Source organism: Mixophyes fleayi, chromosome 8, assembly GCF_038048845.1.
Source record: "Mixophyes fleayi isolate aMixFle1 chromosome 8, aMixFle1.hap1, whole genome shotgun sequence".
NCBI classification, from domain to species: domain Eukaryota; kingdom Metazoa; phylum Chordata; class Amphibia; order Anura; family Limnodynastidae; genus Mixophyes; species Mixophyes fleayi.
Window position 1 is genome coordinate 118,282,330 of NC_134409.1, and position 19,140 is coordinate 118,301,469.

At 43.1% G+C, this 19,140-nt stretch overlaps 1 protein-coding gene across 3 annotated transcripts in view; it reads right to left on the bottom strand.

Moving 5' to 3' along the window:
• FAM107A (family with sequence similarity 107 member A) overlaps positions 1-19,140 on the bottom strand; it is a 167,489-nt gene that overhangs the window by 65,329 nt on the left and 83,020 nt on the right. Inside the window, exon 1 of one of the 3 annotated variants that reach the window (XM_075183304.1) lies at positions 11,042-11,261. The exons of the other annotated variants lie outside the window; for them this stretch is intronic. Within the exon in view, the coding sequence (XP_075039405.1) occupies positions 11,042-11,123 (82 nt within the window). The 5' untranslated portion in view covers positions 11,124-11,261. Of the gene's footprint in view, positions 1-11,041; positions 11,262-19,140 lie in introns of those variants that run through there. 3 annotated transcript variants of the gene reach the window in all.

Consider the following 19,140-nt stretch of genomic DNA (forward strand, 5'->3'; position numbering starts at 1 on the left):
TGATTGGTTGCTATAGGCAACATCTCCACTTTTCAAACCCGCCGGAAACTCGCAGCTTGATACATTTACCCCCGGATTTCATGTAGAAGTGAGTCAGCACCGCAGTACATGCAGAGGGTGTGAGCTCAGCATGGTGACTTATGTGACTTCAGTATGAGCAGGCAGAACCCCAATATTCCGGTGATATCAAAGGTTTGGGAGCTCATCAAGGTAAAAGAAGGCGATGAGGATTGAGGGCAAGGAGACATCATACAAAGCACAATTTACAACTTCCCAACAGCCCAAAATACCTTGTTGCACTTTAATATTCTGCACACACCCTGCTGCTCCCTAACAGATCCTGATGTTAGGCACATTGTACAATCTCCATACAGACCCTATTACTGGGTGATCCCTTGAACACTTATCTCTTGTATTGCTCTGCCTGACAGTGAGCACGGGATGGAGGGCGGGGAGCACGCAGCCTCTTCACTGATTCTCTTCTCTGGCGGGGCTCAAATCTATGCTGATGACTGGCTAACCCCATCCACAGATAGCATTTACTTTTCTAGAGTTAAACAAACCAAGCAACGAAAAGTTCACCTATGGAGACGGCGGTGCTAGACAAAAATGGGAATTAGTGCTGATCCCGGAGTTAGCCCTTTAATAAATCAAATGATGCTTTAAATAAGCCTTACCTCAGGCTTATCTCAGAATGATAAATAGACCTCTCATTGTTGAAACACCTAATTGGTTGCTATGGGCAACAGCAGCTCTTCCACACAGGTACTAGCAGAACTGTTGGCATATAGGAGCGCTAATGCTCCATCGCCTAATAAACTCGAGTTGACATGGTTACTGTTTCCCCAGTGGTCTGGAAGTGGGGCAGCCTTACAATGTCCGTGATGCGCTACTGCGCATGCGCGGGTCCTAATAAGTTTGGTTTTGCGCCGTTACTTCCAATACAGACACAGAAGAGACAAGTCGCAGCATTACTAGCTGCGTGCCACAAGTTATATAAGTCCCCCAAAAGCATATATATGTGAACCAGAGGCTCCCTACTCTGCCCACAATACACATTGCTGCCACAATAGACTGCACGGCTGTGCATTATAGTAAAACTGCCTCTATCTGTATATCATACATAAGAATGCATCTGCATACCAGTATATCTACAAGAGGATACAAGCATATACAAGTACTGCATGTAATCTGTATTGCCTGGTTGCTGCAACTATTGTTACTGCTGAATACTGCTGTACTACAAGCAACTGTGAGTAACTACATTCATCTGTTGTTTTCATCTTTAACTAAACAGCAACCTGTTTAAGTTACAAAAGCTTTGTTGCTTAACATCCGCATTAACACCGCTGAACACCTTTAGTAACACCAGAAAGTATAACCAACAAGAACAGTTTTCATAAATGTTCCCCGATGTCTCAACAGAACAATTCACTGCATTCCATCTCTAATGCAGCTTCCCAGTTCTTCACACGGTTTACATTAATAACTAGCATATTCTCCTCATTCTTATATGCTTGTTTCTGTACCAAAAAAAAATGGCATTTACTAATATAAGGCTGCATGTGAGCTTACTTTACCCCTGTTCTTTGTTGTATTTGCAAAATATAATTTCCATCACATGCTGTACTCTCTCTTCCAGACCTTGTGGAGTCTCACACGTCACCTCTATTTCATATATCACAATTACAGACCTAACATGTAGGATATGTGTCTTGAACTAAAAAAAAAAGCTCACTGTTCTCTGATGCTCTCCTTTTCAGTTTTATACTGGTGTTACCTTAGAGACTGAACTGGGCACACACATTGCAATATGGCAACTGGCATTGAGCAACTAAGAATAGGGACAGTTGGCAAATAAGAGATGACTCTCCAGCTTTTGTGGAACTACAAGTCCTAGCATGCCTTGCATGGCAACGGAACATGTATCTTCAGATCAGCTAGAGAGTCACCAGTTACCTGAGAGTTACCGGAGACTGACAGCTGCATAGCAGGGGCATACGTCATAATTCCCTACTCTCCCGGCATGTCTGGGAGACTTTTTGGGAGCTCTCCGTACTCCCAGGAGAGCAGGGCAAACGCCCGCATCCTGCCCGGTTCGTGGGTGGAGTGAGTGGGAGCGGGGCAAATTGCATCATCCTGGCCTTGCCCCTGCTATAAAAGGCCAAAATTGGTATAGTATTGCAGGGGGTGGGGCCTAATGATGCGATTAGCGTGGTCACGCCCCCAAGACACGGCCAACTTTGGAGATCTCCCGGAGTGGTGATCTCCAAAGTTGGCAAGTATGGTAAATTTGTGGAAAGCGTGACAATGCAATCATCATGGCCCCAATCCGAATCCATAGCAATTAAAGTCTTTTGCGCAGTGGGGCAATGACGTGATTTGTATGGCATTGTGTCATCGTGCAGTGGGGCTGAAACAACCTTCAACATGAAATTAAATATATAGTAATGTTTGAAAAACACAATACTCTTGAGAAATGACTTGAACTGCTCCAATTTAGGCACTAAAGTCCCGAATTGAGGGGGATGTCCAGACCTGCCTCGGGTCAGGACTTTTTCCCTCAATTCCACGGCAGCTTGGAGGTGTGCTGCTGACAATTGCCCCGTCAATGCCATGCCTATCAGTGGCAGGGGTGCACAGCTTTGAGGAGGCGTTTTGGTTGTTTCTAGGGGAGGGCCGAGCCCCCATGTAGCGTTACAACGCCTCCTTCTCGCACTTACGCTGCCACTTTGCGGTGTCCCGCACCCAATTTCCTGATTCAAAACATCTTATAGTTGGGAAGTACGGGATTCACCTTCATCACGTCATTATATATAGCATGGACATGTATGCTTATATGATTGTAAATGCAAATCAAACTTACTGCAAAATATCTCAGTTTTGATAAACACATTAACTTAATGTCTAATCTGCCCACGACACAGAAACCAAGAAGACTTCCAACCACTCCTAAAAGTCTAATACTTTTACTTATCTTGAGTACTTGATTTTGAAACAAAGAATGACTGGAATGTGACTTGGAAAAGGTAATTAACGAGCTGGATAGAATTTCAAAGTCACTACTCTCTACAGACTGGGAGATTAAGCAGCTGCTGCTGTTTCTTATACTTTTTAGCAAATAAGGATAAATATTGTGTGCACATATGATGTGAACTCTGTGGAGTAAATAAAGAAATATAAAATATATGTCATCTAGATGCTAAATTCCATGTTTAGATCTGGTTCATTTTCTTTATACTAAAAGCACAGATACCCAAGAGCAAAAAAAGTGTAAAAACACAACAAGTACAAAGGGGTGTGGCCCTCCTTTTGGCCCCTGGCCATCCTGCCATTGGGTTCCTTAGTGTTCATGGGTCTTCAGGCCCCTTTCTGAGGTTACCCTGGGGTGGGGGAATCAATTTGGGTATCCAACAAAGCTTTACCCACATAACTAAGGGGTTATTATATATATATATTAAGGGGCCACCTCCAGCAATAGTAGTGTCGGTGAAGAGCTTGGGGAAGCCTATTCACCAAGGATCACGGTGGTCACACATAATATGTACCGCCACATTACTTGTTATTTTATCGCCATCTCAGGAGAAACTGACTTTGAGTGAGAACCTTTGTCTCAGATACACATAAATGTAACGGATATGTATAATAATAGATTTAAGCAACAATGTTACTATTTATCTGTTGTACGTAGTACAAAACTTCAAAAATGATAACAAACTGATCAGATTATGAATATATAGGTCGTACTAGAAATTCCCAGGGGCACCGTGCAGCAAATCACATCATCACGGTCCGCCCCCAGTGCAGCGATTTGCATTATCGCATGGCGGAGCCTCCGCCCACTTCCCTAGGTAATCCGGGAGAGTTCCCAGGTCTTCTGGGAGTAGGGGAGAACTCACTGACAGTATAGCTACAGTATAAAGCATGTGATCATGTGTCATGTACTGACCCCATTTTGCATGCAATTATCACATGTCAGGAAGAACACATGAGAAGATTGGTTATCCTGAGCTTATGCTTTATAATGCTATATATATCAATCAGGTAATTACTGTACAGCTGAGATTTCTAGAGCAGGATTTTGTATTTAGGATTCCTTATACCATTTTCACATTGCCCCCTCGGCAATATCCCGGGTATATGAACCCGGGATATTGCCGGGGGAAAGAGCCTCCCACCCCGGCAAATTACCAGGTCGACCGGGTTCACACTGAACCTGGGTCTCCATGGCAACATCACAAGAGCAGCTCTGATTGGCTCCTCTTGTGATGTAAGTTTTTCTTTGTCTTTTATGTTTTCAATAGGTTTCGGTGACTGCAGGCTACTCGGCTCGGACCCGGGACTAACCCTCCAAAAGACCCGGGTCTAATTCCTAGGTCATCCTACCCAGGAATTAGCAGTGGACCCGTTCACACTCAGCCTCGACCCGGGTCGTCGGGGCTTGCCCCGGCAATAACCCAAATTTTTGAGGCAATGTGAACGGGGTAGTAGTAACATTTTAGTCCACACCCACTTTTCGTTATGACATGCCTCCTTTTCACCACACAATAACCCTCTATCACCGTGCTGTGGCAGCCAACGCTGCAATACAACTATGACAACTACGGTACAATATAACATTTGTAGAAGTATTATGCCGTTGTCCATATATAAATAATGAGATTCACAATTTCAGCATCATTGTACAATTGCATTGCCAGCTTCGTTGTCAGTCCACTGCATACACCCCATTGCATTTTGTTTTATAATTATGCCCCCTTATTTACCTGAAAATAATTATGCTCCCAGGCGGCACTGTAGTCCTTTCCTGTCACTACTCCTCTCATGTTGTCAGTCACTACACTACAATGATTAGATGAATGGAGTCACTTGGGGTCAGTTATTGCAGCTCGGCCAGTGACTGGAGTGCTGGGGGAATTGGGAAGATGTTAGTGGCTAAGAGGTGAGAAACTCTTCTTTGCCATGCCTGGGATTATGTTGCCTGAGATAAGATTCTCACCTAGCCTCACGGGAGGAGTGGCCCTGTGCCCACCCTCAGTTAAACCTCTGCCAGCAAGTATATACAACCGTCCCTGTTGAAAACAATAACTGTTTTGTCACATCCACCATCTGAGAAATCACAGCTACAGAGAGCAGCCTGGGGCAGGTTTACTGACATCACTGCTGATATTACGTAAGACTCATTGATTATTCTGGAACAACAACAATGTTTAAATAGTGCACTGCAGAACCACAGTCAGAATGTGGTGACCTCTGTTACAAGTAGTTACTGTAGTGCAGTTCTCAAACAATGATGGCTTCTACATTACAGATTTTACATTACTAAATTATTTTTATTATTATTATCATTTATTTGTTAGGCGCCACAAGGTATCCGCAGCGCCGCACACATTACTAACAGTAGACTATACAGGGTGAAACCATACAGAACAATGAACAAAAAGTACCAATACTTCAGAAAATCCGGCCAGTCATATGCAGTAAAGACGGAGCGGAAGAACAGGTATGGAGACTGGAGGGGAGAGGGCCCTGCTCATACGAGCTTACATCCTAAGGGAGGGTAAACAGACCAGGCACAAGAGGAGCCAGTTGAGGCAAGAGGAGAGAAGGGAGGACGAGCAAATTGTGGAGATGGGGGTTAAGGAGATGGTTGGTAGGCTTTGAGGAAGAGGTGAGTTTTGAGTGCACGTTTGAAGGAGGACAGAGTAGGAGAGAGACGGATGGAACGAGGGAGGTCGTTCCAGAGAAGGGGGGCTGCACGGGAAAAGTCTTGGATTCTGGAGTGGGAAGAGGTGATAAGGGTGGAGGAGAGGCGGCGGTCGTTGGCCGAGCGCAGGGAGCGGGCGGGAGTGTGAATGGAGAGGAGGTTAGAGATATAAATGGCAGTAGAGTTGGAGAGAGCCTTGTAAGTGGTGGTGAGGAGTTTGAAAAGGATTCTGTAGGGGAAGGGGAGCCAGTGTAAGGCAAGGCAGAGAGGGGAGGCAGAGGAGGAGCGGCGTGAGAGGAAGATGAGTCTTGCGGCCGCATTGAGTATAGAGCGGAGGGGGGAGAGACTGGAGTGGGGGAGGCCAGTGAGGAGGAGGTTACAATAATCAAGGCAGGAGATGATGAGTACGTGGATGATAGTTTTGGTGGCATCCTGAGAGAGGAAAGGATGGATGCAGGCGATGTTGCGTAGTTGGAAGCGACAGGCTTGGTCAAGGGAATGAATGTGGGGGGCAAAAGAGAGAGAGGAGTCGAGGGTGACACCCAGGCAGCGAAGTTGGGTGACAGAGGAGATGGTGGTGTTGTTGACGACAATAGAGAGGTCATCGTGCGATGGGTGTCTGGGCGGAGGAAAGACAATGAGTTCAGTTTTAGAGATATTGATTTTGAGAAAGCGAGCAGACATCCAGGAAGAGATGGCGGAGAGGCAGTCGGATACCCGAGCGAGGACGGTGGAGGAAAGATCAGGAGAGGAGATATAGAGTTGAATGTCATCAGCATAAAGGTGATACTGAAGACCGAAGGAGGAGATGAGAGCACCAAGGGAGGAAGTGTAGAGTGTAAATTCCTTGTGACTGAGACAAGTGATTTAATCTGACAATGTTTTTAAGACAGACCTGTTTGTCCACCTGTGTAACCATTTTGCAAACCTGGAAAAATGTGCTCTTTTCCTATTCAGCGTGATCAAACATGCAAAACAGTGTTTCAGTGGACCTTGTGAAACCAGTTCTTTTCAATTTGTTGTATTATGGCTTCTAAATTTCCAAAAATCTGCAGCATAATGACTCAAAGTGGTCTTGTGGTAGTTCAACTCCCCAGAAAGACAGTGTTAGAATATCACCGGGCCCCATGGCAAAAATTTTGAGGGGTTCAGTGATACGTAACCATCCATTCTGGAAGATGCCGCTCTGTTCTTCTAAGCATTGACCTCTAGAAAACCTGGCCAGTATTGTCAGGCAATCCTCACAGTTATGCCCCACAATGCATTGTCTACTCCGGCGGAAGTTACATCACTGCTTAATGGACTAACTATCCCCTCTCTATATTTCATAGAGAACTGTCAAAGAGAACTGCTTTCTGGTCCAAAGAGGGTGTTATATGATAGTGCTTCCAAACACCTGGCGCTCCCTATGTTCCTACATTCCTTTGATGAATCCTCAGGCCGATCGCTGTACAACCCAACAATTGGCTTTAACACCTGCTTTACACTATGGTGTGTTTCAACGCTTTATAAGAAAAAAATTCATTTGAATTTTCAGGAACTTACCAGAAGTAAAGATTTTTCTTTACTTTTTAATTCACTGTAATTCACTATAAAAGAAACGTAAAATCCCAACATCATATCTATAATGCTAAACTTGATATAGCAGAATTGAACAAGGTGAAAAATACTTATTTTACATTTACCCCGTTTTCTATGATTAATGTTATTACAGAAATCAAGAAAAGTTAGGACATATGTTTTGTTAGTGACCATACATGTAGTTTATGTTTTGTCAACATTTAAGTTTCCATGGAATTGAAATATAGAGATATATAACCGTTGTGTACATCTGGACAAAATGCTACATAAATATTATATTACGCTAAATATAGTTTTAGCAAAATAGTAGTAAACAAAAAAGGCCTGATCTATGGTAGCACAGACGTGTATTTGCATGATGTAAAGAGGTCTCTTAGAGCAAGATTAATGCCCTGCGCATGCAGACAACTTATACTTGCCAACTCTCCCGGAATGTCCCGGAGACTCCCGAAACCCGGGTAGGTCTCCCGGACTCCCGGGAGAGCAGACAAGTATCCCGCATACTGGAATTTACTTTGCAAAATGACGCAATTTGCGATTTGTCGCAGGGGCGGGGCCAAAATGACACAATTGACCACACACACCGCCCCCCTCCTGCCCTCCAACCACGCCTCCTGCCCCGGATCTCCCGGAATTCTGTTTTCAAAGGTTGGCAAGTATGACTTATGTCCATACTTAGAGTTGTCTTAGAGGTGTCTTGTACTTGCAGCTTCTTGTACTTGGAGAGTTGAATTCTTGAGGATTTACATGCAAGTGCAGTACAGTAAGGGTTTGAGATGTGTCTTATTTTTAGCTACATGGATCCAGATAACACGCTAGTTACCAGATGTATATTTTTCACCTGCATAAACCAAATCAAGTTTAGCAGATTGTTGCATCTTTGCTCGAGGTACTCTGTACTCTAGATTTACGTTTGCACATATTTTAAATTGCATATTCACTTATACATAAATGGGGTATCTTTATTTAACTCAAAACTTACATTCAACCCTAAGGACACATACTCACTGGTGTTTTACATGCGTTTCTAAGAGTAGTAAAATCTCTATTACAATGCAAGTAAAATTGCCAATGCTAGTGTAGACGTAGATACATGCATTTTACATAGGTCTGCTACTGGACCCACTAAGCTCTGTTGTCAGTGTCCTGGACCACGTGTGCAAGCTGCCTACTCTATTACCCCAGTCAAGGGTGCAGCAGAGGTGCAACAATCTGCTAATACTTCTAGATCCATCTCAAAACTTCCAATCCCTCCAAACTTATCCACATCTCCGCACTACCCTCCCTCCCCGGTTCCTGAGCACTCTCTAATGTGAGATCTGTTTGTAACAAACTCACATCCATCCATGATCTATTCATTTCAAAATCTCTCAACCTCCTAGACATTACAGAAACCTACATGGCTTACCACTGACAGCACATACCCTGCAGCTCTCCCCTACAGGGGACTGTCCCTCACCCACACTCTCAGACCCAGAGAGAGAGTAAGTGGTGGAGCAGGCATCCTAATTTCAGTACACTGCACCTTCAGAATCATGTCCCCAAAAACCTCCCTCACCTTCTCTTCCTTTGAAACCCACACCATCTATCTATTCTCCCAGGCCCAGTTTCCTAAATCCACTTCAAATTGCTCACCCTCACTTACAGAGCCTACAACTACACCACCCATTCATACATTTCATATGTCATCCCTCACACCCTCTCTGATTGGCTTATTAGCTGTGCCTTGCTTGTTAATTTTACTATGGTGACCCCCCCTGTTCGCTATATGTTACCGGATTTTTGGCTTGTCCTTTAAAAAAAAATAAGATAACAATACAACTTCATAGTTCAGACTTGGAATAGTTCTTTGGATAATGTTGGGCTTAGGTTTAAAAGTTGCAGCACAGACTTAGGACTTCGCAAAACATTAGTACTATATAAAGCAGGCCTGGTCAACCTGTGACTATCCAGGTGTTGTGAAACTACAAGCCCCAGCATGCTTTGCCAGTAGGTAGCCAGCCAATAGCTGACAGGGCATGCTGGAACTAGTAGTTTTACAACACCTGGAGAGCCACAGGTTGTCCAGGAATGAAAAGGATATTAATAACATAATAAGGTTAAGGTTAATATTATTTTTTTATATGATCCAGGAGATTTTAGGATCAAATAATTAATGTGGTGAGATGATTCACATAGGGGAATACCCCTATGTATAATAATACAGCCCTAGGCCTGTGTGGCCTGTCCACAAATTCGGGCCTCCTCTTTTGCCTTCCTAGTACCTAAGGGGTAGTGATATATGCACTCTCCTGTCCAGACTCCTTATATAGGAAGATTAATTGTAAACCCCCAATTTCTGGTGGCCCTAGGAAAATACCCCTCTTGCCCTTTACTAAGACGGCCTCGTAGACACTGAAAATAAACACAGTGTTTGTAACACAAACTTTCTCAATCATTCCCTCAAGTACTCTACTCAAGACAAATGTTTAACTTTAACACAGGTGACTGGGCCTGGAGTGTTACAGCGAAATCTGCAGAAAACCACCAGTTGTCCAGGCAGAAGCTTGAGAAGCTTAATTATTTATTATACAATAGAAATGATCATTTATATTACTAAATAAAAGTTCCATCTTATTCTGTGTTAACAGAGCAATCCATACCCACTCAGGCCACACAAAAAAAATTCAATTAACACAACAGCTCCTAAACATACGCGTTCTCTCCGTTACACAGAACAAAACTGATCCTATGTTACATTAAGCAATGACCCAGCAAGCTCTAGAGCTGAAAGCACCCCGTGGATTAAGTATGGTTACATTCAGGATTTAATTTAAGATGAAAGAAAACAACAACCAATTTTGCTGATTAGTTTTGTTAGCATAAAAACCTGCAGCACCGAACAAAAACAAACACTGCTAATGCTATCAAGATGTAAAAAGATGAGCAAAGCCAAAACAAGCAGCACAGAGAAATCCCTGGGACAGCCAGGGACCTTACACCCTGCTGACCTCAAATCTACTAAAGTAAACTGCACGTACATGGATTTCCAGTTTCCCTATAGAAATATCTGAAATAATAAGAGGATTTGCATACTTCTTTCCTATAATGTGTTATATGTGATGCTTAGAATTATATATATATATATATATGTATATATATGTATATATATATATATATATATATATATATATATATATATTTGTTTTTTCTTTATTTTTGCACAATGGCAAACACTTCAAACAGGGATAAGTGTCTATACTATAGTGACTTAGCAGCAGGTATGAGATTCAACAGGGATTCCCACTTCAAAGGCAGCGATGAACTATACTTCTCATCAGTTCTGATGCTACATTCTACTTCTCCCTTCTCTCCATGAAACATTTATCCGTTTTACCCCTCCACCGAGGAGCCCAGGTCAAGCCATCACATGCCTGGACAAAATCAGCATATTAAACAGGGGATAGCTTAATTAATCTTGCAGACCTTGGCACCAAGCATTAAGCAGCAATTATACATTCACTGTAGGCTGTGAACAGATGACTTCACTGGGAGCTGCTGCAAAACCACATGGAATCAGAACTGTCAATCACTATCCTGCTCAGTCTGGTATGATCTCATCATGAAGCTGGAGAGTGACAATAACAGTTGTGTTTCCCAAGGTGTTCTGCAGCAGCAAGACTGAGCCAGATCAGTGGGAATACAATGTCTTCTTGATCACAGAACAGTGTGTCCCAGGTTATGGGATGAATACAGAATGAAACACCTGCTTACCAGACTTGACCAGCATCGCTCTGTGCATCCCAGTCCCTGCAGAATCAGGCACTCTCACCCGGTCAAACCACTTCTGTGACATGACTGCACCCCCTTCCGTGCTCCCCCCCACCCCACACTATGGACTACTTCTTCTGCCTGCCTCCAGCCCTGCAGCCGTGTGCACGGTCAGTGACAGGGAACTGCAGAGCTCTCACTTGTGCAAGATGTTTTCTGTGAGAGCAGGCTGTCACATGACTGTGGTACTGTATAGCCGGAGCCCTCCCCTGCTGCCAGCATTCAGCTATAACAAAACCATTTCTCCGGGACTCTGCAATATTGCAGAATTAGAAGCCCACACAATGTGCAGATCATTGCATCCTTCCAGGGCTGTGTTGCTTCTTTCTAAAAATTCCTATCGCAGAAGCAAAAAGGAAACATCACACTTTGCAGATCATGTCATGATTACAGCTCACTGCTGCTACTTTCTAATGATTTATATTGTTACATCATAAGGAGACCACACATTGTGCAGATTATTGCATCCTTCCAGCTCTCTGCTGTTTCTAACGATTTTTATCGCAGAGGCACAAGGATCATTTCATCTATACAGCTCAGTGCTGTTACTTTCTAAGGGGCATATTTAACAATAACTATTTTTTTGCTATGATCATTTTCATTCCTTATCGCAATGATAAGGAATGAAGGATTGTGGCCATTTATTAAAAGTGTTTTGTGGGAACAGCAGACACAATAAATGGCAGTCCCTGTGATCACTACAGTTTACCTGTCCCCTATCTCCCCTATGGTCAGGGGCAGGCTGGGCTGGGGTGCCAGGGGCCAGTCCCATAGTGGGCTACTTTGAGCTGGGTCACTGGACCACTTGCATTTTTTTCCTTTGAAAATAGGCTGCTGAGTCAAGTCTTGTTCCCCAGGATGGTCACTATCTGCCTATGGTCACTATCGCAAAGTGGTCACCTTTGTATCTTTGTGATAGTAACCAGAGGGGAGAGCAGGTAAGCTCTGGTGAGGGATCTGAAGATCTCTCTACCACAATGCTCTCCCCATAGGCTTCAGTGTCTATCACTATCTTCTTTGATTTTCGGAACTTGATAAATCACGCAAAATAGCAGTCCCCATAGGTTTTGCGTACAAAGACAGTGGGACCGCAACAGATATCGGAGGATCGGAGATATCTGCTGCAATTCTATTTTTACAGACAACAGTGTTACCTAATAATGCCTGAACACTACAGTTTTCAGAGGATTTTCAGTTCTCTCACTTAAATAGGCCCCTTAGTGTTTGATGCTTTTGCGCTTTTAACATATGTAGGAAAAGATGCACGTAGCAAGGTGTACTTACCTGCATATTTTCAGTAGGACGCGCACAGTTGTCAATGTACATCTAGCTCAAAACAAGTACCGTTTGCATCAAGTGTATGTCAGACACAGTAAGTGTGTATACTTACGCCCTAGGTGTACGCACAGGGCGTAGGACGCCGTCTCTGTGCTTTTCAGCAAAATTACTGGTGCTGCCAGCACTCCAATGAGCTGACAGCGTCAGTGAGTGAGTCACTCAGTGACTCACAAGATGTATGGGCATCCCCTTCCCTTTGTGCCCTAATTATCTCCGCCCCCAGAGGAGCTGAGGACGGAACGGTAAGTTGTACATGTGCTATATAAAATGTGCTATATAATATACACCGTCCTTAGGGCACTTCTATTTGGCATAATAGGAATTGGGAGCACAACTGTGTGGCATAATATGAACTGGGGGCATTACTATGTGGTATAATATGAACTGGGGGCATTACTGTGTGGTATAATATGAACTGGGGGCATTACTGTGTGCCATAATATGAACTGCGAATAGTAGGGGGCAGCTCACATTCTCATTTGGTAAGTTCATTTCACCTGAAGGACCCTTTGCTTTAAGATGTTCTAAGGGCTCCTTTAAAATCTGCTCGGAAAACTTTTTACATTAACCTGGTAAACTAAATAACATCTTAATCTTTGGCAGATGCCAGAAAACACTCCCGATCGACACTGTGCCATGGCACAGAATATCCCGCTTTAGATTTCCCTGGGTGCACATCCAAAAAAAATTTGCTGCATACGCCTATGACTTACGTCCCACAATAGTGGTGAAAATGGGCAGAGATGTATCTTGACAGTGTTAGTAGTGAAAGCTAAACTCACATTACCCTATTTGTACATAATATAATAATGTAATGAACTGTCATATACACAACAAAGAATAGTATTTGGACAGTGTTATTAATAAATGTGAAATCTGCTTTTATCATATAAAGTATAATTAAATACAAACATCTGTTGTTTTTCCTATAAACCAACTGGGTATCTTCTTTCTTGCCGTGTCCAAATGGAAATATTAATTAATTAATGCAAATAGACAAGTGCTGCTTCATTTAGTATAGCAGCCACAGTATTGAATTATGTACTATCAGCAGAGCCGGATTAACAATAGGGCTAAAGGGGCTACAGCCCAGGGACCTCGAGCAGCTGGGGGCAGCTAACAGCAAATGTTATGCTGTTAGCTGACTGCTGTCACTGTAGGACTTACGCGGAGCGCAGTAATCACCTTACTGAGGAGATCTCGTGAGACTGAGGCTATGAGTTATAGTCTCACTCTCACGAGATCTCCTCAGTAAGGAGATTACTGCGCGCCGCGTGAGTGCTACAGGGAGTGGAACAACGGAAGGAGGTAAGTTCCCTTAATCCGGCCCTGACTATCAGTGGTAGAGGTTAAGACACAATCAGCCAATCAGAGGCTGCTGGCTAATACAATAGCCATCATTATCATTGTGTACATTTGTACCGGTGCTCCAGCACCTGCAGGAATGATGCCTCCTGACCAGCTTATCTGCAAATGCATCCACATTTAATTGTCTCACATTTACATGAACGCACCCTTAATGTACTCCGCCTAGGCTTTGCCCGCCGCTTGCCTCCCCAGTTTGGCATAAGGAGATGCAAGTCAAAGATATGCAAAAACTATATACAAACGTATGCATACATATATTTGGTGCTCATTCACAGCATAACAATGCGTAGCTTACGCAAAATACGTTCAACTCTAAATTAGCGCCACAATGTGTGGATCACTACATCTTATCAGGTTTGAATCCCTGCTTTCTAAAGATTCATGTAGCAGGAGAACTGAGCCCACACAACACATAGACCGTTACGTCCTTCAAGCCCTCTGCTGTTACTTTCTAGCAGTTTTATTAATCAAGGGAATTCGTAGCCCATGAGTGTGAGACATTTATGAACAAGTAGTGCAGGTCATAAGGCTTGCAAGCCTAATTGCGTTGTCACAATCGTTAATCGCAAGTCTGTTTTATATTATTACAGGTCCTTGCATAATTAATCATGGAAATATGGCATCTTTGTGAAATGGAAATATATTTGATTATATTGGGAGCTGGACCTGGCTGTATTCAAGGTCATTCCTTCTCCTTATGCAGCCTGAGCTGCTTTTTCCTGTTGCCCCTTGACCCTCCGTACAAGGCATTTGTCCACTTCTCTCAACATTAATTGCTGCACTTCTTATATAGGGGCATATTGATTAATTAACAGGGTTTTGCCCCATCAATTAGCATCTGTCATCTCAATGATGAAAGATGATTTTTCCGGGACCGCGCTTCTGATAGGAGGCTGTCCTGATGATGATTTCACATACCTTAAAATTCTCGTTGTACGTCTCTTCTCTCTGGTCACTATGGCAACGTTTCTTGATGCATTCTTGACCTAAGGACCTAAGATATATTTGCGAAAGTGACCAAAGGGGGGAGCAGGTAAGCTGCGGTGAGGGATCCGAAGATCCCTCCTTAATTTTCGGAACTTGGTAAATCACTCAAAATAGCAGTCCTCATAGGAACCTATAGGGACTGCTTTTGCGTACGATAACAGTGGGACCACAGTAGATATCGGAAAGGGGCATCCAGCCTGCCAGGGAGGGATCAGAAGACCCTCTCCGGAGGTGGTTTACAGGTAAAAGCTACTAAAGCCATCTTCAAATGGTGTTAGCAATTGAAGAGAAGCTCAGAAAAGCTAAGCTTGTAAGAACATATTTAATTGCCCCATTTCACCCTCCCCTTAGCTAACTATGATTTTTACTTAGGTGAATGCTCTGCGACATCTCTTGCATTGCACTATTGATAAATAAATTTGCCACAGTACGGCGAAAACAGACATTTTCACAGGATCTAAGGCTGAGAAAGGAATGATTAACAGGCCCCTATATGAGAAGTGTGTAGTGGAAGACAGTGGGAGTAGAAAGGGTACAGGAATGGGATATATCCCCTCTTGTGCCCCATACCTCATCCAGTCCATTAGTTGTCACAGCGCACTCCTCAATCAATACAGCATGGTGCACATAATGGTCACTGTTTGTTCCTTCTTCATTTGAGGGTGTTTGTTATGGAATGTTGGATGCACTGGATTAGAAGATTTTATTTTGCAGGGTGGGATGTTATAAGCTGCACGGGGAGGAGAGTACACATGTTTGAAGGCGTGTTTTTCAGGATTCCTTACAGCTTTTTAAGAGCACCAACGCTACAGAAATTTACAAAAGTGGCTTAAATCTTACTTGGTCCTCATATCTACATTCAATGCAATGCTGTTTTCTCAGTCTAGGTGCATTAAATAAGTATATCAATGTATTTAAAACATAAATTTATGGCATTTGAAGTAAAAGCAGCTGTGATGTCCATTTACTGAGGGAACCCATTACACAGCTGATTTATGTCTGATTTGTGTTTGAACACACTGATAACGTACTTTGAGGTGGAAGTACGAGATTATGGAAATATTGTAGTGCAGAGAATTATAGTAGAGGAATTAGGTAAAAGAAAGGCTGATGTAACACCATTAAACTCCACCCTTTGGGAGGGGATCGGGAGTAAGTGGCGGGATTGGAGGATTAATTGAAAAAAACTGATACATCGCTGACTGAGATATAACCACTAAATTAAAATGAAACAATCCTAATTGGATTATGACGTTACACTAGAGGGAAAACAAGTGACAGGATAGGAGGATTAAAATAGAACTCGGTCAATAAAGTAGTGAGTTTATTGAGAGGAATTCAATAAATTCCTGTGAGATGCATATATGGTAAGATGATAAAGATCTTTGCTGGTACACTGTGGTCTGAACTCGATAAGTTTACCCAGTTACATAGACCTGAGACATTAACGGGTGAAGAAAGAAGTGTCCGTGTTGAGTCCAAGACCTTTGAGTCTGGGCCTTGTCCAGCAACTGACTACGGTGTGAAAGGAAATCTGATATTTGATGTGCCGCCAATTGGCATGCTAGGCAGAGTTCCAAGACAGCAACTAGTGAGAGCTAAACTGAGTCACAGAGACAGAGAGTGCGTTTAGGAGTATACTGTGCCCCAAACTGGAAACTCTCTATTTGTATTATAGTGTTTCCACTTATCTCCCCATTTTTATTATTGTGATTCTGTTAACCATTGTGCAATGCTACATTCTTTCATAATAAATTGACTCAAGCTGCGAGTAGAGTCACATGAACGGTAAGAGCGGGGAAACTGTAACATAAGTGTTACTATGTTCAGAGGATGAGAGACAATAAAGTTCAGTGTAAATGACCTGGAAATGTAAAGATCAGGAGAGAAAGCTGCTATGGGGCAGAGTAAGAGTGATTGTGGCAGCACGGTGGCTTAGTGGTTAGCACTTCTGCCTCACAGCACTGGGTCATAAGTTTGATTCCCAATCATGGCCTTATCTGTGTGGAGTTTATGTGTTCTCCCTGTGTTTGTGTGGGTTTGCTCCGGTTTCCTTCCACACTACAAAAACAAACTTGTAGGTTAATTGTCTGCTATTAAATTGACCCTAGTCTCTCTCTCTGTCTGTGTGTGTTAGGGAATTTAGACTGTAAGCTCCAATGGGGCAGGGACTGATGTGAGAGAGTTCTCTGTACAGCGCTGCAGAGTTAGTGGTGCTATATAAATAGCTGATGATGATGATTATCCTCAAAGCATCAAGTGTTAACTCTGGGTAACAACATTATTGTACAGCTGCATTTTATCTTTTATCTTTAAGCTTGTGCAGGAAGTGTTTAATAAAATTTTATTGAGACATGGTCTGTCACCCATGATTATACCAACTATATTGAACTGACATACTTATTATAGTCCATTATCTAAATGTTTCCAAACACGCATGTGCAAAGAGCCCTTTTCTAAGAAGCCACGGGCCGGAGCTAGCCTGAAGATACCCTGAGCAGAAGACAGTGGCTCCTAGGGTAGGTACATGTTCCCTGGGGGCCTCAGGTGATCTTTCCCTGTTGGACAACCACCCCCCGTTGGGCCCAACGCCATAGATGCTGCTCCCCTGCTTCTTACATTCTGTGGAGTGGGGCGTCATCTTCTCTTCTTGGGAGTGTGAAGTTGGGTTATGACATTGTCGCACTCCCAGATCATTACCGTCATGGAGAGACAGCAGCTTGGAGCTTCACAGGTAAAAAGCTGCCGGATGCAGGTGTGGCCGTGAACCACCGTGAACATAATGCTACATATCAACTTATCTTTTACAGAGTTAACTTATCTGGATATGGAAACATGTTTTGCTTTAATTGAATAAGATTAGGTTGGTCTTTGAAAGATTTGGCCTCATGGTGCTTTTCTATTTTGGGTCAAACTTTTGCATAAGGCTTCCTGTACACGTGTGCGTACTAATTGGTGGTGTTGGAGTGTTCTCCACAGAGTAGGGGAGCTAGACAGGTCTGACTGCTAATACCCTTATTGATAACATTAGTGACAGAACCACTGTCCATCCTAAACTGGTGACATAGTGAAAGATTGCCATTGTGTTAATATAACAAGCTTGTCTATTTAGCAGATATACAAAGATAGACAAAGATCTTGAAACGATTGAAGCCATTGGAAAGTTCTCTAGTCCTAGACAGCACAGGTTGAAGTCTGTCCTATTTCCCTGAGATGCGTTGGACCAGATACACATCTCCATGCTAGAAGTAGGTGACGTTTACGTATGTAAGCACAATCATCCACTAAAATCTCAGACAGTTCACAAACCTGTTAAGTCAACTATTGACAAATTAATTCACAAACTCTACCCCTGTCTTAAATATTTTTATTATTTTAAAACTCTTCCTCCTGTATAGAACTGCCCTTTTGCGTATCCTGTATGTGCCCGTCACAGATCTGCATAGGATAAACTTGCTATTTTTGTGGGGTTTATCCACAACCCCTCCATCCTGATTGGAGAGAGCCACTCTTAGGACATCCAGGGCAAGAGGAGGTATGGTTCTGCCCTAATTACAGCTTTATTACATAGCTGCACATTTGATGAGTCCAGGCACACTTTTCTGACACCTCCTGCTTAAAACCCAAAAAGTCAGAAGGATCGTGAGGCCCCGCTTTCACGGTCTGTATTTATACTGAAAATCAAGATCAAGCGAGCTTTTGCACTTCTACTTCTGATGAGTCCAGGCAGACCCTGATAGCCCTACTAATCTCATGGAAGCAACCTTAATTGGATCCTATGTCGCACTGGAAATTTGGTGTATTGCGATACAGGGTATGTGCTAACCATGGTGGCGTAGTGGTTAGAACTTCTGCCTTACAGCACTGTGGTCATGAGTTCAATTCCCGACCATGGCCTTATCTGTGAGAAGTTTGTATGTTCTCCCCATGTTTGTGTGGGCTTCCTCCGGGTGCTCCGGTTTCCTCCCACACTCCAAAAACATACTGGTAGGTTAATTGGCTGCTAACATATTGACCCTAGTCTGTCTCTCTGTCTGTGTGTGTGTTAGGGAATTTAGACTGTAAGCCCCAATGGGACAGGGACTGATGTGAGTGAGTTCTCTGTACAACGCTGTGGAATTAGTGGCGCTATATAAATAAATGGTGATGATGGTGACAATGATGAATCATTGCACTAGTTTTATTCCAGCGGTCATACAGATGATTATACCAAGCCTTTTGCTACAGGGGATAAGGGACACATTTAATCAATATATATTCTATTATGGAGAAATTATTGGCTTCCAGAGACTTGCATGACTTTGAAGTCTGGTCTCGGAGTGGCATTAAGTAAAATCAGTAGATATTTT